Source organism: Galeopterus variegatus, unplaced genomic scaffold (genome assembly GCF_000696425.1).
Source record: "Galeopterus variegatus unplaced genomic scaffold, G_variegatus-3.0.2 Scaffold754, whole genome shotgun sequence".
Classification (NCBI taxonomy): Eukaryota; Metazoa; Chordata; class Mammalia; order Dermoptera; family Cynocephalidae; genus Galeopterus; species Galeopterus variegatus.
In genome coordinates, this window is record NW_007726865.1 from 490,581 (window position 1) to 513,881 (window position 23,301).

The 23,301-nt window shown below is 35.9% G+C and overlaps 1 protein-coding gene across 1 annotated transcript in view; it reads left to right on the forward strand.

Annotated features, from left to right (window-relative positions):
- Positions 1-23,301, forward strand: part of PRIM2 (primase, DNA, polypeptide 2 (58kDa)) — a 186,048-nt gene that overhangs the window by 138,032 nt on the left and 24,715 nt on the right. The window contains exon 8 of the mRNA XM_008572125.1: positions 21,200-21,267. Coding sequence (XP_008570347.1) covers positions 21,200-21,267 — 68 coding nt within the window. The remainder of the gene's footprint in view (positions 1-21,199; positions 21,268-23,301) is intronic.

Below are 23,301 nucleotides of genomic sequence, written 5' to 3' on the forward strand. Positions count from 1 at the left end.
CCCAAGAGGTAAGGAAGAGAAAGGTGTGCCAAATGCAAAAATTTTTTTAAAGGAGTGAGGCTGAGGACCACATCAAGTGGCTTCCTTGATGCTCTTATGAAAGTAGGTTGTTTTTTATATGATGTTTTGAATGATTCCAGATTATTTATAAAACTGTGGCTTTGATTAAGCCTCCAGAAATGAGCTCAATAAAATCTTTCGTTAAAATGTTTAAACAGAAGCAGCAGCAAAAAGAAATGCCAGTAGCATAAACAATCTGTTTTATAGTTCTATCAGAGGTTGTTTTAAATGAGACACACACGTCTACCTATATATTTTGCCAGAAAGAAATTGTATTTTAAAAAATATTGTGGAGAACATGAAAGCACACTAATCACATAAGATACATAGTTAAAAAAAAAAAGCAAACCAAAATTTATTAGTCGTGGATAACCCAGAAGCGAGGATTCTTCAGTGATGCAGAGTCACTGGATGAAGATCCTGGGCAAGGTATTGTATATTATTAACTGTTAATTCAGTGTAGATGATGAAGTTCTGTAGGTCTAGGAAGAAAAGAAGGGAAAGATTCATGCAACAGGAAGAGAATAGGAATAGTGAAGGAAGATAACTGTTGTATTGCATGTAAATTTTTTGATAAGGAGAGGGGATGGTGGTTAGTGTTGATATAGCATAATCATTCACTAAGACATGGTTTTTCATATAACAAAAGTACCTTTGTTGTGAAGGATTTATTTTCTTTGAAATGTAAGATTACATAACTTACTTACAAAGATTACTTACAATGAAATGTGAGCCAGTATTGGTCTAAACTATACAAAGGTATGAGAAGACAACTTAATCGTGATGTAGAAGTAGTAAAAAAAGTAAAGTTGACTGAGTTTGGTCCTAAAATGATTAAGACATTAAATAGTTCTGATGTCATTAAACTAGCACTAGGCTTTGTATCATTTTATTCATTAAATAAATTTAATAATACTGTATGCTATTTCAAATACTTGGTCCTATGATTTATGTTTACTACTGACAGTTAAAATTTATTTACTTCGTTTTGCTTGCTCACAAATATTATTCTGACCTGTCTTGAGCTTTATAGATTTAAAAACTTTAGCACATGGAAAATTAAAATCATGTTTATCACTTGGATGATTGCAAAAAATCTTTTTATAACAGATTCTAAAGCCTGATGCATGATAGTATTACACAGATGTTCAAAAGTAAATAATAGATGTAGAGATTATTGTAGGGATTATGCTGTCATTAGCTGTTGTAGTTGCTTTCTTTTTCCTCCCGGAGTAGAATAAGAGGCATAGACTTAAATTTCAACTGAAAGCGGTTTGCTTGCAATGAGAAGAAACTCACATGGTTTCTTGTCACACTCAGAATAAAAAACCCTAACTCTTAACTGTGATCCAAAGGGATGCTGTGTTTCCTGTCTGTCTAATTTCATTTTTTAGAACTATAGTTTCTTCACTCTTTCCAGCAATACCATTTCATTCTTGTTTCAGGGTCTTTTCGTTTCTTCTTCCTTCATCACAGACCAACTCCTTTTCCAGCTTTCTTTTTGTGGTCCCTCAGCACTGGTATTTTAGGCCCTTTGCATTTGCATTTCTTTCATCTTGCAATGTTCCCCTCCCCCATATTTGCATGGTTTGTGCACTTACTACATTCAGTCTCTCCTCAAAATGTTACCTTTGCAGAGAATTTTTTCCTGTCTAAAATTGCCTTTTGCCCCTAACTTATCTCTACTCCTCCCCTTATCACTTCTCCTCCCCTTACCAGATTGCTTTCATTATAGCACTTAATTTTATCTGACATTAAATTTTGTATTTGTTTCTGCCATTAGGAGGCAGAGACTTTCCCTTGTTCACGTCTGTATTCTTAGCATCTAGAAGAGTGAATATCAGGGAGTAGGTACTCAAATAAGCTGATGAATGGTGAATACTGGCCTAAGTAGTATTAATATTTCTTTTTTTTTTTTTGTCCTTTTTGAGACCGGCCGCACCGTGCTCAGCCAGTGAGTGCGCTGGTCATCCCTATATAGGATCCGAACCCGCAGCGGGAGCGCTGCTGCGCTCCCCAGTGCTGCACTCTCCCGAGTGCGCCACAGGCTCGCTGGCCTAAGTAGTAAAGACACCTTAACTATGGAGCTAGTATTTTGGACATATTAGGTTAGCTACATGGGATGATTAGGACAGGGGTAAATATCCACAGTGGAGGTTGAGATTCTGTGAACATGAGACATAGTCTGGGAAATCACAGTTTCACATCCAGATTCTGGCTACAATGTTTAGTCTAGGACATCTTGATCCAAATTGAGCTGATGGGCAGAGTACCTGGCTTTATTCTGTGAAGTCCTGCCATTGCCCTGTTTCCAGTAACTCTTCCTTAGATTCTGTTAGCTACTTGAGCCTGGAATCCTTTCTAACAATGGCTGTTTTACCTGTTGGATGGTTAGAGCTTGATTTCTTTTCCTTTCTCCTATGAGTGTTCTGCCTAATACCAGTGGACGTAGATAGGTCATGTGAATTAGTTCAGAGTTTGATGTTTATAATTATTAACATTAGACCTGAGCAGGTATTAGCCTATGGAAAAGATTGATTAGTATAGTGCTGCATTTTCTTATCCTTTTAGTTTTAGGTCTCTAAGATAGAATAGAAGTTAGAAAAAAAACTTACAACTATATTTTGAGAGCTCTTAGGTTATAGGAAATACGAACATCTGTAGTGGTACACATATTACCAAGGGCTAGCAAATCCATTTGCTCCTTTATTCAGTAGATACTTAATGAGTGCTTACCATGTTTGAAACATTTTTTTTAATGTATAAAGGTTAATTAATTCATTTGACAGAGATATTTATTGAGTGAAAACTATATGCTGTGCTTTATGGGGTCAGAGATGAACAAGCCCTGGCCTCTGCTCTGCAGGAGCTTGCAGTCCAGGAAAGGGACAGCGGAAGGCAAACAGATTTGTGCAAAGCAGCATAGGGGTGTGTGTTGTAGGAATACTAAGGAGGGAGTCATCGGCTATAAGGTTGAGGCATAGGATAGATAGGAGAAGTTTCTTGGAAGGCTCTTTAGGGATGGAGAGATGAATAGGTTTTTGGCAGAGAGAGGCATGGGGTGTATATGGAAGAAGAACTGGAATTGCAGAGAGCGGAGGCATGGAACTGAAACTGGATAATTTATATTCTGTTATAAGCAACAGAAACAAACTAATACATGTAATTATCTCAAGGGTAAGCATATTAATTCTGAGTGATGCTCAGTTAATTGATTTGAAATAGAAGTAATAGTAACGGTGATGGTGATAGTTTTAGTAAAGGTTACTACTAGCAGCAGCCACTAACTTTTAGCACAGAGCCTATTGTTTTGCACAGTACATATTTGCTAAGTGTAAATTTGAAGGCATATTGTCTATACATTTCTTTCATTTATTTTTAGTTCTTACAGTAGCCATCTAAAATTAGGACTAATGCCCTTATTTTATAGATGAGGAAATTGAGGCACTAAGGAATTATGTAATTTAAGCTCATTCAACTAATAAGGGCGATTTGAATTCAGGCATGTCTGACTTTAAGCTCGGGTTTACATAGTTTGTTACTATGTTCTTTCCACCCGATTTTTTACTTCTCCTTTCAGTCATATGTATATTAAAATCCTAGTGTGTAATCCCTGACTATAATCAGAGCGTACACAGTATTGATTAGTATTGGAAGTGGTTGGAAAAGGAGAATCCCACTAGAAAAAATGACCAATGATGATATAGGATTTGCTGGCAGTGTTGGTTGGAATCCTGGTAAATCAAATTTCCCAGGGTTATTGCCTCAGCAGCATTTCCTGTCTGCCCTGCTCCCCGTCCCCCCATCAACTGCAGTGTAATGTAAACCAGGGACAATGTTCCTGGGGGAACTTTAGAGTTTATACACTAGGGTTTCAAAGCTGTGCCTTTTTGATAGTAGAAACTGTAATTAGTTCGAAAGTAGAATGTAGATTATAAAGTCACTTGGAATTTCACTGACAAATTATGATTCTGAGGATGTTTTTGTACTTGTTGAGCACGTAAGACCTGTTACCACCTTCAGGGGGCAGGGGAGGAGTAACACTGTGTGGAGGATATCAGAGAGCATAACAACACCTACCTGCAGGAGCAGCAGTCTGGGGTGTCATTCTACTGAATGGTTTGCAGGTGTTGGGATCCTCAAGACAGACATGATTCACACAGGCACTGGATGGAATAATACTTCACTCACATGGAGAAGAGGCAGCAAAATCAGTTTCATAAGTGAGGATTGGTCCCCCATGGCAAGAGGGTCTCACCCTGCAGCTCATGCAAGGAGAAAGGAGATGGTCTGCATATGCCCCTTAGTGCTGCAGGTGAAGGACCCTCCCAGAAGAGATGTAGCGTTGAGGTTGGCCAGGTACCATATGATGCATATGCTTAAGTAGAACAAAGAAATAAATATCTAGCCCAAAGAAGAGTATGAGATTCCTTAAGAGATGTGACCAGCATAGGCTTTATCTCTTTGTGAGGAAATGTTGTGGGCCCAAGGCTCATTCTTATGTGGCCATACATGAGTTGACAACCTGTGCATAATGGCTCTTCCCAACAGTACGTAAGTTGTATCAGAGACATCTCATGGTTAGGAGTTGTGTAACAGAGCTCTACTCTATTTTAAGAATTATTCTTAATTATTGGTATAAGTCTGACAATTGGGTTAGAGATTTGTTAGTCTTTTTAACAGTGTGTGTGATACTTTAAAAGTGTTAGATTATTTATAGTCAGTGTCATCAATTAATCCTTACAGGGACTCCTGCTTTCTAACACTTAACCAGTTTCCTAAGCTGTAGCATAGGGAGCTATTCCTTTGTTAAATTATTTGGGATTTTGTCAAGATGGAGAATTAATGTGGTCTTTTAGCTCTTTCTCCCAAAACTAACCATAGGGAAATTACAGAAGTAGGAGGAATGCTTGGACCTGAGGAAATACTTAAAATAACCTAAAATAGCTCTGAAAAATTCTGGGGGTAACTAAGGCTGTCATGAATTGGTGTGCATGTTTAGGGGCTTGGCCTATAGTAAAGGGTCGTCTGAGGTATCAGAAGAAGATAAATTGTTTTAATTTTTTTTTTCTTTTAAGGTTTTGTTTTTGATCTGACTTTCTCCAGTTGCCTTGACACAATAATTGCTTGCCCCCCTGCTACAGATATTGATGTCAGTAGGGTCATGTCAAGGCAGCACAAGAGGCCTGTTGGGGTAATGAGCTGATAAAAACGGGTAAAAGCCAACCAGCTACCCCAGGGCACTCATTCCTCCTGAGTTTGCAGATTATACCCTACAGGGATTGTCTTCTCCCAATGCAGTTGCTTTCTAAGACTTTAAAGGCTAATCCCTTGAGTTACCTGATGATAGGCAGCAAACAAAAGTGGTCAAGAGGGGTTAGTCGGTGCCTGTGACTCATCTCCTCCATCCTTCTCAAATTCACCAAGAGGGACAATATTGGGACTTGTGTTTTGGCCATTTTTCATGCATGTTTCTAGACCTAGTAGCTCATATCTTTTGGTGAATATGACTTCACAGGCCAAAATAATTTGAGATAAGTAAAGTATAGCCACTATTGAAAACATGAAGAAATAACAAACTGAATAGATCTCATGAAGCAGAATTATTAGAACAAAGGGATCAAGTGATAAAGGTCAATAGTAATAGTGTTGAGGAACAAGAAGTCATAAGAAGAACAAAGTGGGAATATTCGATATGACAAATATAGTAGATGAAGTAAAGAACTTAATAAATAACATAAATAGGATGAGTGTAGGTTAAAATGAATTATTGAACATAAATATCGTGCTGAGGAACTCTGAAGACAGAAGGAAAAGTAGAGGTAGAAAATGTTGAAGAAAGCTAAGAAATACAGAGGAGAGAGTTAGTAGTGCCAGCATTCAAATCATAGAATGCCTGGGAAGGAGGAAAAAAATTGGAGGAGAGAAAAAAGAAAATGTTGAAGAAAGCTAAGAAATACAGAGGAGAGAGTTAGTAGTGCCAGCATTCAAATTATAGAATGCCTGGGAAGGAGGAAAAAAATTGGAGGAGAGAAAAGTATTCAAAGAAATAGTAATAGTAAATTACTCGGAATTAAGAAAGAACAAAGACTTCAGATTGAAAGGGCTAATATAATACCATGCAAGAAAGTTAAGAAAAACCCACCTTTGGGTAGACTGTAGTTAAACAAGAATATCAAAACCAAAGAAATCTGAAAACTCTTAGAGTGAAAGAATAGATTACCTACTAAGGAACATGAATGAGACTATTTTTTCAACCCTAAGATTCTCAGTTATTCTGTATATTTGAGGTGAGGAAAGAACTCTTAGAGTGAAAGAATAGATTACCTACTAAGGAACATGAATGAGACTATTTTTTCAACTCTAAGATTCTCAGTTATTCTGTATATTTGAGGTGAGGAAAGTCATCTATTCAATGTATAATACAAAACTTGTAAAATAGATTCGTAAATTCATATGCACTTGATGAAGTATTTCTCAACATACTAAAGGATGTATTTTCTTTATAACCTTCGTGATTGAAAAAGATATAGGGTGGTAGATCATGATACGTAATTTTATAATTTTGTATAAATGTTTGGGAGAAATTGCTATCATTTTCATTAAAGAGGTACATCTCTTTACTTCTTTTAGGAGGTGTGTATGCTGTTCTCTTTGATCTCATGTTGGGGCATGTATTTTTTAGAAATGTGTTTTCAAACATAAAAAATAGATGATGTTATGTTTCTAACAATAGCATATGACATAAGTGATTTTTAATTGCACTTCTTCATGCTTCTAGATTCTAATTCATTTAAATAGCATGTTATTACTGCTCGTGTAGCAGAAGTAAGTTGTATTGTCTTTGGTTCAGAAGTCCTCTGTCTGATAGAAACATAATGTGAGCCACATATCTAATTAAAAATTTTCTGGTATCCACGTTAGAATTTTTTTAGAAGGATGAAATTAATTTAAATGTATTTGATTTTACCCAATATATGCAAAAGATTATCATTTCAACATACAATCAGTATACAAAATTATCGAGACATTTTACGTTCTTTCTCTGCTGAGTCTTTGAAATTTGGTGGATATTTTACAGTATTATCTCAATTTGTTCTAGCTACATTTCAAGAACTTGGTAGCCACATGTGTCTACTAGCTACCATTTTGTCAATACATTGCTAAAGCAAATGTATATTCTGAGAATTGTTGGGTGACTTAAGAGCTGCCTTTATGACTTCCGTTTTATTAAGGAATCTTATAATTGGTTAGTCCTGTAGCATAATTTGTGTACTATTAAGTCCTACATCATTAATTGTAGCTAATAATAAAAGGAGTACTAACACTGCAAGACATTATTTGATTGCTCTAGTTTTCAGAGTATAAATTGTATAAGGAACACAAAATTACAGCTAAATAGGAAAAATAAGTTCCGGTGGTGTACAGTAGTGCAAGGCATTTATAATTAACAATACTTTATTGTATGTTCTCAAATGGCTAGAAGAGAGGACCTTAAATATTCTCATCTCAACAAAATGATAAATTTTTGTGATGATGAATTTGCTAACTACCCTGATTTGATTACTATGTATTGTATACATGTATTGAAATATAAATCTGTACTCCATAAATATATACAATGAATATGTTTCAGTTAAAAAATAAATTTAAAAAATCATAAAAGAAGCACATAAATCTACAGGAAGTTCTGAGATTGATTTATTGATTTTACAGTTTTATTTCTTAAGTCCAGATAGTTCTGCCCGGATGTCTAACAGGCAGTTTAGAATTAAAATGGTCAAAACTGAGCCTCTGATCTTTCCTTTCAGATTTGTTCTTGCTCATATTAGTGAATAACATCTCCATTCTTCCTTTGCATAGGGGACAAAAAATTGTCCATGTTTGACTTCCAGCTAGATGTTGGTGAAAAGTCACAATCTGCTGTTACAAATGTCTTGTTTCCTTAAGTCCTTCATTTTATTATGATGTGTTTTTAATTAAAAATGTGTACTGAACTTTTGGGTAATGTTAATGTCTTTTTTTTTTTTTAAACCTCAGTGGGGATTTATGGCAAATATGTGTGTTTTTTGGTAGTTGACTTTAAAATTCTGTCAAAATAGTTCACATGACAACGCTGTTGAAGCATCTCAGTCGGACAGATTTTTAGTTTATGTTAGTATTCATTTACCTTTGATTAAAATGAGCAAACTAAAGGGGAAATAAACCAGGCACAAATAGCAGGATCAGAAAAATCAGGCTTTGCATTTGGTATACTATGCTTTGTCTGGGGAATCTTGTGACCATTTATTCAAAACATTTTACCAGCGAAAGCAAAATTTAACCAAGAAATGCAAGACACAGATGTCTCCCTCCTCCCAATTTTATAATTGTTGATGATTCTTTAGTTGCAACAAAATGCACTTTCATTTAAAGATTGTGGTTGGGCCGGCCTATGGCTCACTCGGGAGAGTGTGGTGCTGATAACACCAAGGCCATGGGTTTGGATCCTATATAGGGATGGCCAGTTCGCTCACTGGCTGAGCGTGGTGCTGACAACACCAAGCCAAGGGTTAAGATCCCCTTACTGGTCATCTTTTAAAAAAAAACAAAAACAAAAGATTGTGGTTGCTTCAAAATAATGCACTTTGGGGCTTTTTGTTGTGTGTAGGGTGATCTTTTCATACTAACATTGCCTATGAATTTTTGTTCCCTTTACCTTTTTCTAAGATATGTAATAAAACATGAAGATGTCAGATATAAAGGATGGCAAATGCTCAGACTTGTTCTTTGCTTGTATGGTTATCCATCAAACACCCATCAGCCTGATTGTGCCAGAAAGTATGACATAATGTCATTGGAAACCAATCAGTCAAATGTATGTCAAGTTCTTTTAAAAGTCTCAACTAGCTGTTCTGATATAAGAGGATATTTTACAAATATGAGATGCTAAAGTAATTACTCTTAGGAAGTGTATCTCCCTCTAACCATGCTTACTTTATCCTGTCTCTTCAAGCAGGATGGTGTAGGTTCAGGCAGTAGTTTGTCACAGTGGTCTGGAATCCACATGCTTCCTGCTTGCAGAAAGGTGGTAGCTAGGGTGCATTCCATTACTAAAATGGCAGCTCATAATTTTGGGCAGCCAGAACAGAATTCAGTTGTTCTAATAGGTACATTATTTTTTAAAAACCTAAGCAAGCAGGTAAGGATATTTTCACTTTTCAGACCAGCCTCTCTTCTTTACCATGGAATCTAGTTGTTTCTAACCTAAAAAATAATAGAAAGAGGTCATAACCTTGAAGGAAATAAGGAATAAAAAAAGTTGCTTTTCTTAAGAAAATGGAATTTTGTGTGCAATTTTGATTTACTAGGTGACCTAAATTAACAGTGAGCTGATTTATTCTTTCATGGGTATTAATACATTAAATGCAGGGGCTTGTGGGTCTATGTTCTTAAAGGAATTGTATGTTATCTGAAACTTCTGTGAGTTTAGAAATGAGAACACATAAGTGATCCAGGTTGATGCTTGTGATAATTCCTAATTTTGAAAGAAAAAAAAAAGATTTTTTTTCCTTATGTGTTTATTGATACATTTAAAATATATTTATTTCATTTTCCTTCATACTTCTTCAGTCATATTAATAGTTTTGTCTCTAAAATTTGTGATGGACTAAAACCTTTTTAAAAATGTATTTTATCTAATGTTAGCTCAGAATGCTGAGATGAAAAGTCCAGTTGGCCTTGGTTAAGCATCCTTATCACAGGAAAGACATTATACTTTTCTATTTCTGTTTTATAATGAATGATTGTTATTGATTTTTATGTCCTAGTAATGGAAATTATGTATTTTTCCTGTTCTGATTTGCTTTAAATATAGTCAAAAAAGTTTTATAATTAATAGTAGGACTCTAGTTTTAGTAGGAAAAACATGCTTCAGTGTGTGTAATTCAAAGTCAAATATTTTAAGACGCTCTTTTCAGAATGTCTTAATAAAAATTCTTTAGTAAAGGAACAAAGTTGTATAATAGTCTGTTGGGAAAATGGAACAATTTGGTCAGGCTCCCCTCACCTCAGAGCTGGTTTAGGGTTCAGGGTCGTTCTGTAAACATTGTGTGTGGGTGGAGTAAGTGCACCTGCATGGTGGTGCTGCTTTGGCTGGTGTTTTACTGCCTCGGGCGCCTGCCCTGCACTGCCATGTTTTTTCCAGACCTGCATGAAAGGTTCTGGTGACCCAGCCTGGTGTGTGAAGGGTTTGTGGCCTAGTCTGTGAATGGGCTTGAGGGGCCTGGGAGCTCCAGACCCAGCCCTAGCTCAACCATCGACCCAGTTGGTGGAGGATTACTGGCAGGTAAACGAGACGCAACAATTACCGTGGTCGCCTAGTGTTACAATTGGCCTCACGAACAGGATTAAGAGCTAGACAATTGGCGCTGTGAGGATTCCAGGCCTTAGCCTTGCAGTAGCCTTTGTCATAGCCAGACAAATTGGCGACGTCAGCAGGATTATGCCAGACATAGTCTTATTTATTATTAAAGAAAAACTGTAAGACTACTTCATGAATAGAGGAAATAGCTTAAATTTCAACTAAACTGAATGAATAAAAAAATAGTGCAATACCTGATTGTTTGAGGTTAGAGAAATAAACTGTGAATGAGATGTTAAACATCCCAGTATACCTCCACACTTAATTACAAACATTTTCTACATCTGCAAAGGCAGGGTCTCTATCAAGGAAGACATCATTGTGCTCTGAGAAAACAACAGGGAAAATTAAGTCACAGAGGCAAGGAAAAGTAGCTGAGGTACTAAGCAAATGAATACTTTGTGCAGCATCTGTTAATATAAACATTTGAGGTATGTTGTTAGCCATCTTGGACCACCTTCCTTGAATTTTATGTTTGGATCAGTGGATTGAGGTTCAGCTGTGGGAGAACGGAAATCTTTATGTATCTTTGTTGATAATTTATTATTAGTCACCTAAGGCCCTCCAGTTCTTCAAGTGCGTTTCCAAGGATTATGTTTTGTTACACAACAGGGCACTAAGACATTAATAGAAATCTTGTCTCTACTCTCCATTGCTCCATCTCCATTCCCAAGTACAGTATAAATAAAGTCCAAATCAGGGGAAGAGTTCTTGTGGAAAAATGAAAGTGTGTACTTACACATACATATCTCTTCTGTGTTTCTTAACTTTGGTAATTAAATATAATTGTGGGTTATTTGACACTAATTTCAGATTGTTTAATGAATAAAGAACATACTTTAGTATAGAATAAAATTTCCAATATTACAAGTGGTACACTGTCTAGCAGTATTTAGAAAAGAGATAAGATTGCCGTTGTAATGGGCAACTTATATGTCTGACATTTATAAGGGGAAATAGGATCAGCAGGAATCGTGGACTGTACTACTTTCTGAAGATAAACAACCTACGCTATGAAGCCTGCTGTTCTGTTTGGGCAGTCTTTTAAACATTTGCTAGAATCCTGTAGATACAATTGGCAACTCCAGTGCATGCTGTAGAATTTATGTGCATATTTAGGAAGTTTTGAGAAACTTCCACATAATAAGATTTTGCTCAAGATTCATGCTTACGATAAACAGTAAAGGAACAGTTTGGTTCTGGAAAACCCAGGTAAGGTTTTTCCCTTTACATTAAATAAAAAATTGACAATTGTATATTTAGGTAAATATGATATAGACATTTTGGGAGACAAAATGATGAATGAAAATAACAATAATAATTAATAGAGAAGTTTAGAACTTGAGTTTATTGCTTCACAGATTAATTAAATGAATGAAAAATCTATGAATTAAATGATTTTTAGAGTCTTTGTATATAAAAATTTATGGCTGAAACAAATGTCAGGTCTATCTTTCTATAATTGTGGTAGTCACATGAAATGACTCAGTGAAATGTACCAAGACCCAGAATCGACTCAGCCAACTGCTAATCCCAAATGCACCAACAGAGACTCTCTCAGAGGGACTGTAAGGAGTAAAAATGTAGTAATATGTTTTCTAAAGTAGTAAGATGGCCAAATATATGGGGCTAAATATACTAAGAAGTATGTAAAGCCATAAGATAACAGTGGTACTGTTTTACTCAATGGTAAAATAATTATATACTATTTTATAGTAAAATCAAGAAAAACGTGTTAGAGTCAAATGCATCTTTTTACACATTTTTAAGACAATGACACAAGCCTAAGGGAAGTTGATGATTAGGACATAAAGGCCACCTGTTTTCTTTCCTTGGCTGTTCCAGTTTGGCTGAACAGTTAGAGAAGCTCTGGAGATCTTCAGGGATAATAGTCACTGTTAGAGATATTGTGAAGGTTAGAGTTTATTTAGACCTCCTAGCAGAGTGCCTTGCTAGCTGTACTGCAGCACTCTTAGTCCATAAGAGCAATCCTTTAAGAAGCCAAACAAAAGGTTGACATTTCTGTCTCTTGGGTGCCAATATGAAAAATAAAACATGTTGATTTCCATTTGCCTGATCTTTGTTTTACTTATGAGAAGGCTAATTGGAAACTGCTTGCTATAGTAGCTTAAAAATTTCAAACCAGAATTATCAGGGTATTCTAGAAATAAAATGATTATATGGGCGTTTTACTCTAAAGGAGAAAATTCAGTGATCCGTGTATATTTATCACTGCATATCTCTTAATATCTTTTTTTTCTTGCTCAAGCAATTGTTTTACATTTCTAAATGATGTAGAGGATCAGTAAGGTGCTTAGGTTAGCCTTTGAATAACAAGCTTTTTTTCACACCATAGGTTTCATGATCAAAAATCAGCACTGGGATGTCTGCTTACACTATTCCCAGGTTTGCTCCCTCGGTTCTTCATATCATCCAGACCCCTGAACTGGAAATATCTTGTTAACTCTGCACTGTTTAATATTCTTTGGAAATTAAACTACTTGGGCATGTTTAGAGCTCAAATGGAATCTATGCATTTTGCTCGATAAGGTCGTTGGTCGGTTTTTAAAGTTTACGTATTGAAAATCATGTTTGCAGCCAGCTGATAGAGAAATTTCCATGTACTGAAGCATTGTACTGATGAAACCACCTCTGTGGTGAAGATCAAGTGAGATAATGTGTGCAAGAGCCCTATGAAAACCAAAAACTGCTGTGGGCATCTGAGCACTAGACTGTAATGATTAGTGATGAACAGCATATCAGCCTGCCCAGAGAGAACATGAAACTAGAGAACAAATTTGGTTCTAGGAGCAAGGGGAAATGTAACGTGGACTCTCACAGTTTGGGGTTTGTAATTGGGATCTGTTGCTATTATAAGAAAATGTAGTTCAAATAGACACAGGATTTTCTGTTGTTAAAACCAATGAAGTTAAAAGAGCAGCTGCTTGTAAAAGTTAATTTTATATGACATCTGCCTTGGTCCCAGTAATAAAAGTGATAGTTCTGTTGAACAACCTGTTCTCTCTAAAGCTGTATCCTTTTGTTACTGCAAGTTCTGCTTAAATAAATTGTTGCCTTTTGGTTTCAAAAAAATTATTTTCTCAGTCTGTAAATTGTGTGTCTCTTAGAAGTTATACAGAAACATAATCCATGTACCTCTAATTTTGCAGAAAAGGATTGGCTTTTAGATTTTGACTTGGTACTCTTGAGTCATAGATGTACTAGGAACCATCTCAAATCTTGTATGAAATGAGGAGAATTTTGAAAAATTTTCTCTGTTTTTCATTTAAAGAAACACCTAATTTTAGTTCTCTTTGTCATTTGTAAATGTACACAGATGCCACTCTCCTAATAACTCTGGCAGAGGGTACCATTCTGCTTCTTTGAGTAGAACAATATTATATGAAAAGAGGTGTCTAACTTATGTTACTTACTTATCTTGGGTTTATTTTAAGGTACAAATTTGATATTAGTGAATATTGTCATTCCTCTTGAGTTTTGTAAGGAAGCTGAAATGAGTGGTAGAGGGTAGAAACACCAGAGAACAAAATTGAGCAATATTTTCCAAGTGAGCATTGTTTTCCTGTCATTTTTATGTGTTTTAATTTAGCCAGTGTTGGGTGAGCAGTTCAGAGAGAAGGGATTTATTATTTTAAAATGCAGTCACCCTCATGTTCTTCATTTTCTACTGATCGAGCTGCCTTTGTTTTCAAAATGTCTATTAACTCTTTAAGAATTATTTACCGTATTTACTGATGTGTGTACACCTCCTCTTACATTCTTGTTCCCTCCTTTCATGCCCATCATTTGAAGACGAACATCATGGAAAATATTTTCTTTTTACAGGCCCCTTATCGACCAACCCCTTTAAAATTTTTTGCTTCAAAACAGCAACTGGCTGACAGCAAAATCTTCTTTAGGGTTTTAAGAGTAGTAGTCACCTTCATGGGTAGAGGCAGAGTATTTTCTTTCCTCAGGGAACATTTTTTCACAAAGTGAAATTCATTTATTCCAGAAGAGTTAAAATAAAGGAGCTACTGGTTGTATTCTTTCTAATAAATCTGTAATTGCTTAAAATCAATGTTATAAAACTTCTAAGTCTGTTGACAAATTTTCTTGTTTTTCTTATTATCTTGCTCCAACTAAGGATGGCACATGCCTGGCAGGGATCTCTAATCTCCCATTCCATGTCTAGAGCAGACATCAGACCTGTACTGTTTCCTGGATGTGGCTTGGAACTAATGGGGTTCAGGACATTCTACTGCCAAATCCGGCACCTTGGCATTTGAGGAAACCACAGAAGCAAGAAGGTCTCGACTTCTGCCTCTTCTCCCCTGAAGCAGGCCATAAACTTAAAACCTAGCTGGCTTTCCCCTGAAGTAGAACATAAAACCTTCATTATAGAGATGCCCTCCCTATATCTAGAGGAAAGGAATGTCTTTATTTCTGAAGACACAGAGAGGTACACAGAGAAGAACATGAACGAACAGGCCTTGCTAAGTTCTCCCCAGTTTATTACCATTAGATCATACCCTTTTGTCCTCCGATCGTATTTCTGCATGACTGCCCATGAAAATGTACAGATTTTCCTGTTTTTTGTCTTCATTTCTGAAGGCTCCTGTGTCATGTAAAACTTATATTAAAATATATTTGTATGCTTTTCTCTTGTTAATCTGTCTTTTATAATAGGGGTCTTCAGCCTTGTGGTGGGAAAGAAAGATTACTTCTTCTCCCCTACAGAATGAACCCTGAACCCAGTGCTCTAGTCAGCTACTTCTAGTGAGCGACAGTTGGACATCCCTGCTGTATGCATAATTTCTGCCTTATGCACATAATATGAGAAGTTTTAGCTAGTCCGTGGCTTTATCTCTACTTATTTGCTGATAACACTTAAGTCTAGATCTTTAGCCGCATTTCCTCTCCTGTGAGCTAGTCCGTGGCTTTATCTCTACTTATTTGCTGATAACACTTAAGTCTAGATCTTTAGCCCCATTTCCTCTCCTGTGCTATAGATCCATATATATTCAGTTGCCTCTTAGATGTTCAAAAGCTCTTCAATTCAGCTTGCCTAACACAAAAGTTATAATTTCCCCTCTTCCCCCCAACCTCCTGTTCTACAGCCACTATCTTGCAATTAATAGAACTTTCTACCTACCTGGATGTCCTCTATATCTTCTCCTGTTTTATTCACAAAGTTCTGTGCAGTATACCTCCTTCATATTTCTTACATTCATGTCTTCCTGTCTATCCCCCCTGCCTCTGCCATAATTTGATCCCTGGATCATTGCAGGTGCCACCCTCTTAACTCATCTCCTTGCCTCTAATCTAGCTTGCCGTCCTTGAAGCTATTCCTCACGCTGCTAGAAAATCAGTCAGCCCTCCCTCCCTTCCTCTCATGAACTATTTCAAATACAAATGTATGCAAAATAGCATAACAAACATCCATGTATTTACCTGCAGGAATTAACCAGTGTTAACATACTGCCATATTTGCTTCAGAACTTCCTTTTTTTTGAATTTAAGGAAAGGGAGAGAATATCTCCTTTGTCCTTCCTAGTCCCCTTTCCTCTTGCTTTCCACAGATGCAACTGAAAATGCTTCACATCCAAATTTTTTAAAAGTGCTGTTGAATAGAGAGCATAATTCTAAAAATTACTTTTTTCATGCTCATCGAGTTAATTTAAGCTGTATTAAAGAGATCTAATTTAAGTGGACAGTCAGAGAAGAAAATACTTTCTGTGTTTGCTTTACTCTTGAAAAGATATGAGAGCCAAGCATGTTTTATATCCAGGATTTTCTATCCTTGGGTACATTAATCTTCTACTTACTATTTGTATTTCAATTTTCTTGAAACATTATGTCCTCTTGGGGTGGGGTGTGTTGAGACAAATATTTTGGACTGTCTTTCAAAGTAACTAACCTACCAGAAACTGCAACGCACTTATTTAGCAATCACATCTTGAAAGGTGTTTAAACACACTCTTAATATTTAGCATTGTGATTTAAATGACAAAGCCTGTTTCATTACATTGGTCTGAATCTTATTTGAATAGAGTTACGTTTACACTGTTTGTTCCTTATTCACTTTCGGTAAATTTTTGAGGTAGTGTTAGCCTTGGCAGGTGAATTTTTTTTAATGGGTATTCACTATAAAAGACCTTGAACTGTGATGTGTGTTTAAAATTTTTAGTACTGTTGGAAAAAGTGTGTATTCAGTTGATATTTCTGCTTTATTTGTATTGACCGTTTAATGACCAAAACTCCCCACCAAAACACAAAAAGACATAGATTAGAAGGAAGGTACTACGTCATGGTTACTTTTTTGGTTGTGCCTGTTGTAATATATCTGTAATTTCAGTTTTGAACTGATAGTTTGGGTCTACTTGTTTCCTTTGATCCAGGGAGCCGCAGTTACAACTGCATTGAGTGGTGGGACACTTGCCCTCCTTTTAGAAGGAGAACTTAAGATATTCTACTTGGATGGGATGAAAGGAGAAATGTGTGTCTCTTCTAGTTAATAGGTCATATTTACTCATGAAAACATCAGCAATGCAAGACCAAAAGGATCAGTGTCTATGGCAAACTCTTCTAAACTCATGCCTCTATTGGAAATATTTGAGAGGGGTGAACGTTTCATTGACTCTACAATATTTATTGAGTCCCTACTGCATGCTCTTCTAAGCAATGGGGAAAAGTGGTGGGCAAGAAATATTTTATAAAAAAGGTTCCTTTCCCAATGGTAACTGTATTCTTGTGGGGCAAGGCACAATGAGAAAATTAATGAGTAAGATCATTTCAGGTAGTGGTGAATGTTGTGAGATACCTAGGTAATATTAGAGTACCTACGGAAAAAGTGCTGCTTTACCAAAGGTGATTAGGGAAAGCCTCTATGAGGAGGTTACCTTTCAGCCAAATCACAAATGATGTGCAGGAACCTTCCAGGCAAAAATTTGGGAATTTTCAAGACTAAAGTTCATGCGTGAAGTGAATCTTGAAGAGTGCTGTCCTATTTTGAGAAATGAGGGAATAAGAGGGCACAGAAGCACTCTGGGATCAGGTGAAGGCTTCTGACCAGTTCACATGTGATGTTTGGAGTGCTCTGAATGGTGGTGTGGCAGAGGAAAGTGCCCTGAACGTACTGTGTGTATCCAGATCTCAGGTGCTAGCACAGGCTCTGTGTGCAGGCCAGCAACTAGCTGCTTGTGGCCTGAGGGACTTGTTTCCTCATGTAAAATGACAAGGTTGGACCAGATACCTCCAGGCTCTCTTTCATCTCTGTGACTTTGAATCTATGTGATATTTATTGGTGTTTAAAAGAGGATTATTAGTTGGTAAAATGCATTATTATTTTTTATATGCAAATAGATTTCAAAGTATAAGATTTACTCAGTGATACTAATCTTTAAAATGAGATTTATTTGAAAATCAGTAGTCTCTTATACTTGCCTAAAAATAGCACAAATTCTGTATTGGTTAATTCTGTGTGCTAGATATATTCTTAATGATGAAAGAACGTGTTAACTCACCTCTCACCTCTCAACAATAATCAAAATAAGCTATAAGGTATGCCAACTTTTATGATGATTCCCATGAAATAGCCCTAACTCAAATAATCCATTTAGGCTTCCCAGATGTAAACTGTGATAGATCTTCTTTCTCTTTTATTCTTGGTGATTTACGTGTTAAGGACATTGTTGTGTTTTCTATTTGAAAACAAACAAACAAACAAAACTAAGGCATATTTGGAAACCAAAGTCTATTTAACCTAGAAAGATATTCATTTCAGGTTGGAGTGGAAATCTTAAAAATCTTTAATGCTAAAAATCTTGTTATGATAGTGTATCTGTATCTTGGAAGGCTAGCAATTGTAATTTAGTTTAGTTTTGATTTAGATTTAGTTTTGTTGAAAGCCAGAATTTGAAAAGCTTTATCTATGAAATGTAGATAGAGATGTACTTTCATTTTCTTCTGTTAATGGAATCACACAATTGCAAGCTCTTGGATTTGTTACACATTCAATAAATACTTATTAAACATCTGTTATGTTGTAAGTGCTAGGGAGGTAGTACCCCTGATAGTCCAGCAGATGTGAGTACTAACTACATTAGCTCAGAGAGAAATTTCAGAAGAAATGATGGAGCCAGAGATACCTAAAATGAAATTTACGTTTTGTCAGCAAAAGGTCAGTAGATTGGTTTGCCACTTTAAGGAGCTTTGGAATAGCTTTATTACCTCGTCTTTTTAACATGAAGATACACATGCTCTTTGAAAATGCTAATGGTTTTAAAAGTTGAAAGCAAATCTTTTGGAAAACTCAAAATCTTCTTGAAATAATTTTACTCAGAGCATTGACTCCTGGCTTAGTAGTCCTTCTTGCCAGAGATTCAAACTTGAAAATAAGTTGGAGGTGGGGAGGGGCCAGGATTGGGTTGGGGGCGTGGAGAGGCGCTCAAATCATTGAGCATGTGTGTTCCAGAAACTGGAACTGTGGCACATTTCTACCTGATGTACTCATGTTGTGTTGCGGAGTTGGCAGAAGGCTACTTCAAAAAGTTCGTGGAAAAATGGCATTAAAAGATAATACAAATCCTTCTGTGAACTTTTTGAAAACTGCTCGTATAGTCATTCTACACCTAGTGTTTCAGAATGTAGCCCAGAAGGAAAATTTTTAAAAAATGTTTGATGAAAAACTGGTATAATAACTTTAGCTTGAAAACTTAATTCTGAATATTTCACCCTGACCTTGGTGTGGAGAATAAATTAGGCAAGAGGCGGGAATGGAGGCAGAAACAACAGTGAATGGAAATGTATTAATAGTCTAGAAAAAAAAACACAGGCTAAGATTGAGATGAAGTGGTAGATTTGAGAATTTTTCCTATGTGGAATGAACAGATGTCTGGAAATATTTTGCTGTTACCAATGTGTTTTTGTTTGTTTGCTTTTATTTAGAAAAGATGGTTTGATGAAAAAGCCCAGTGTGTCTGCTCTGTTTGTTTTCAGAGAATTGACTTTGAAATATCTAGATGAATCATTTAAATCTTTTTAGAGCATAGCTTTGTTTCTGAGAAAACTCTGATGAAAACTCTTGAACAATGAAAATGACATTTTGTAAAGGGATTTGACATTAATAGATACAGGGTGTATTAAAGTATTAAAGTGTTTTGCTTATAAAACTTGATAACCTTGATAACATTTTATATGTCATGAAATTTTAGACTTAACATTCCTCAGGGATACTGAAAGTCTGGTTGTGCTGAAATTGCAGCAGACTAATTGTCTCACTTTATTGCATTTTAAATTAGTCAGTAACTTAGATGAGTTGACTTGTGCAAAATCAGGAAAGTTTTTCTATTATTATTAGATATGATTTAATAAAAATGACTTTATATATGACATTTTGGTCAACATTTTTTTCACAAATATACTTATTAGACGTTTAAAAATTGATAGTTTTATTTGCATATTGTCAAATTAGGTCTGATGAATTGTGTCTGTTTTCCATTTTCAGGAGATTTTAATTAACACGAAAAATTAGAGGGAATGCCCTGTATAAACCAAGGATATCTTTTAGTTTGTTGCCTGCCTAAGTTTCTCTTTCGTGAATTTCCACATGGTTTATTAGTAGAATACAAGAACTATTTTTCTTATAATTGAATCCAGAAGAGATTTATTTTTGCATTTGTTTTAATTTTTTTTTTTTTTGGTCTTTTTCCGTGTCCGGCAACGGATCGCAACCCTCAGTGTCGCCCCCGTACCGGACTGGGACCGGCAACGGGATCGCAACCCTCGGTGTTGCTCCCGCGCCTCGCTCAGCCAGTGAGCGGGAACCGGTCTGTATGTGGGATCCGAACCCTCGGGCGGGAGCGCCGCCGCACTTCCCAAGCGGCGCACTATCCAGTGCGCCACCGGGCCAGCCCTGCATTTGTTTTGATGTTTTAAATTTGCTTCAAGCTATCTGATTACTTTGGATAAATGTCTTTAATTTTGGGGAGTCAAATTCTTAAAAGAGGACATTCTCTTAAGAACAAAGTGGAAAATAGAGATACATAGAGATATAATTAATATTATTGCAATAAAATATATCAGAAGCTCACATTTCCATGATGTACTGTCAGCTTAATGCACAGTATTTAACTACAAGGCTTTGGCTTTCACTTTTTATTTCCTAGATAAATTTGAGTCATATTCAATATTAAATATTTTGAATTGCTTCTGTATATTTAAAAGACATTCTTGGTTCCTTATAGTAAAGTGGTTGTCAAAATGAAAGCATGCATGGTGGGGTGTGTGTGTGTGTGTACACACTTCTCCGTGTAACCACTTTCACAGTGGCTTAGCCATAAATGAAAGTCTCTCCCCCAATTTCTTCCTCATCTTAGGATTCAGTACTGTAAGGTTAGTTGTTATATATTTTAACATTTAGAAGATTTTTCATTTTTATTTACAAAGATATATTTTCACGAGTAGAGGCTTTTTCATGAACTTTGATGGACACTCTTATTTTTTGTTTTGTTTCCCTTTTATTTTTAAACTTCTAAACTCAGTGACAAACTCTATGTCCTTAGATCCGTGTAGTTAACTCTAATCACGTATCAGCTTTTTATGTAATTCCTTGATTGAAAAAAGAGACATTACATTTTTAGTACTACTTCCCCTACCCCCATTTTGCATTTAGTATTCAAATATGTTGGGTGTTTGGCCATGGCTGTTCTTACTAACTTTCTTCTTTGCTTTTAGTTAACAGCCAGATCCTTGCCTGCTGTGCAGTCCGATGAAAGACTTCAGCCTCTACTTAACCACCTCAGGTAATGTAAAGGCACAGCCTTGTTATAAGTGTAAGTGCATTAAAGTGGGTAAAGTATGCAAAAGTGGTTAAAACCCCTTCAGTTACTAAAAACTTAAATTTTATTATTCAAATTGAAGTTCTTAATACCCTTGACTTTAGGGTACTGTAGAAAGCTCTTATAATTTAACAGAAATGTGCAGAACTACTTGTTAATTTAAGTTAAAATGAGTAGAGATGACTGACTAACTTTACAGAAAAATCTCAAATGAATGAGCTATTTATTGAAATACAAGGCTAAGGCATACTTTTATTAGGGATAGATGAAACTGATTGGATTTGTTTTTCTTGCTTATTTATTGATAGCATCTCCTGATTTTATTTGATCTTAAGTATTTTAGATGTAAAGGATAGTAACTCCGTTATATTTTTTACAAACACTTTTTTCCTAAATTTTAAAAATTATTTTGTATTAGTCAACATATCTCCATTTTAAAGTTTTCTGTGGTAAAGCACCAGTAGCGTTTTCCTTTGTGGTTTCTTTTTATTCTTTTTAAACTTAGAATTATCTCTTTCATTCAGATGTTCGGATAAATTTTACTTCCAGGTATCTCTTACTTTTCTCTGTTTTTCCTTTTTTTCTGCCTCCCTCTCCCCTTTCCTTCTCTTCTCTTCCTCCTCCCCAGTAACTTTTCCTTCCTGTACAGATACTTTTAAACCTCTGTGTAATTGTTTTGTTGAGGCAGGAAGGAGGTAGGGGGTCAAGACTAATATTTCAGCAGGGACTGAGTAGCATATATACTATAAATATCTTTTTAAATTTCCTAGAGCCCTGTGCTAGTGAATTAAGAAACCCAGAAGTCATGTTTGAGTCTCTTGCCCAACCCCCCTCTCCTACCCATACAAATCTCTTGGGGATTATATCTCCTGAGTATCTCTCTTACTATAGTAGCTTCTTGTCTGTTCTCCTGATGGCCTCTTTGCCCTCTGTAATGTATTTCACATCATTATCATATGTGATTATATTATTTCTAGGCTTAAAACCCTTCTGTGCCTCCCAATTTCATTCTGGATGAAGCCAGACTTCTTAGCCTGGCATGCTAAGTCCTTCTGGAAAGGGCTTGGCCTGTCTCTTTGGACTCCTCTTTCAGCATTGGGACCCTAACATCTAGTACCGCCAAATGTCATTGAGTTCCTCTAATATGCAACACGCTTTTGCTTGCTCACCTCTGTGCCCTTGCAAATATTTTCCCTTCACGTTAATTTTTTTAAAAAATATATAATTTTAAAATATATATTTTAAAATGTATTTAATATAAAAAATATATTTTTAAGTGTATTTAGAGTATTTTAAGTATATATAAATATGCATATATAAATATATTTATATTCTCCCCTTATTCCACTTCTATAACTTTTTGTCCTTTAAGACTCAGCTCAAGTGACACCTCCTCTGATAAGCTTTCCCTGACCATTTAATCCTCCCCCTCTGAATCAGATACCTTGTGTTTTCATAATATTCATGATTACCTCTGTATTAGAATTTATGATATTGTTATTGTTTGTTTACTGTCTGATTTCTCCAATATAGTATGAGCTGCTTGAGAGCTTGTAATGTGACTTTCATATTTGTATTTCCAGTGGCTGGGACAGTATCTGGCACATTATGTATCTTGTTGAATGAATGAATGCATGTTATAACAGTGATATTTTGTTGTTTCTTTTCTGCATGAAGTTTTTGTAATTTATAAATCATATTGTCACAATTTTTTTTTCCTGTAAAACCACTGGTTCAAAAGGTATAAACCTAAGGGGCCAAATCTCACCTCTGGTTAATGCTTCATTCTGTGAGATAGTGATGAATTCTCCTTTCTCCATCTTAGTATGGTAATTGTCAAGTAGAATTTAGATTAACTACTGACACACCTCTTTGAGTCCTTGAAACTTGCACAAACTATACATTTGTTTAGGGCTTTTATTCTCTGTGGAGTTCACTCATGACTGGTTGCTAGGCAACCAGGGCTAGCTGCTACATGTAATATGCACCAACTGATGT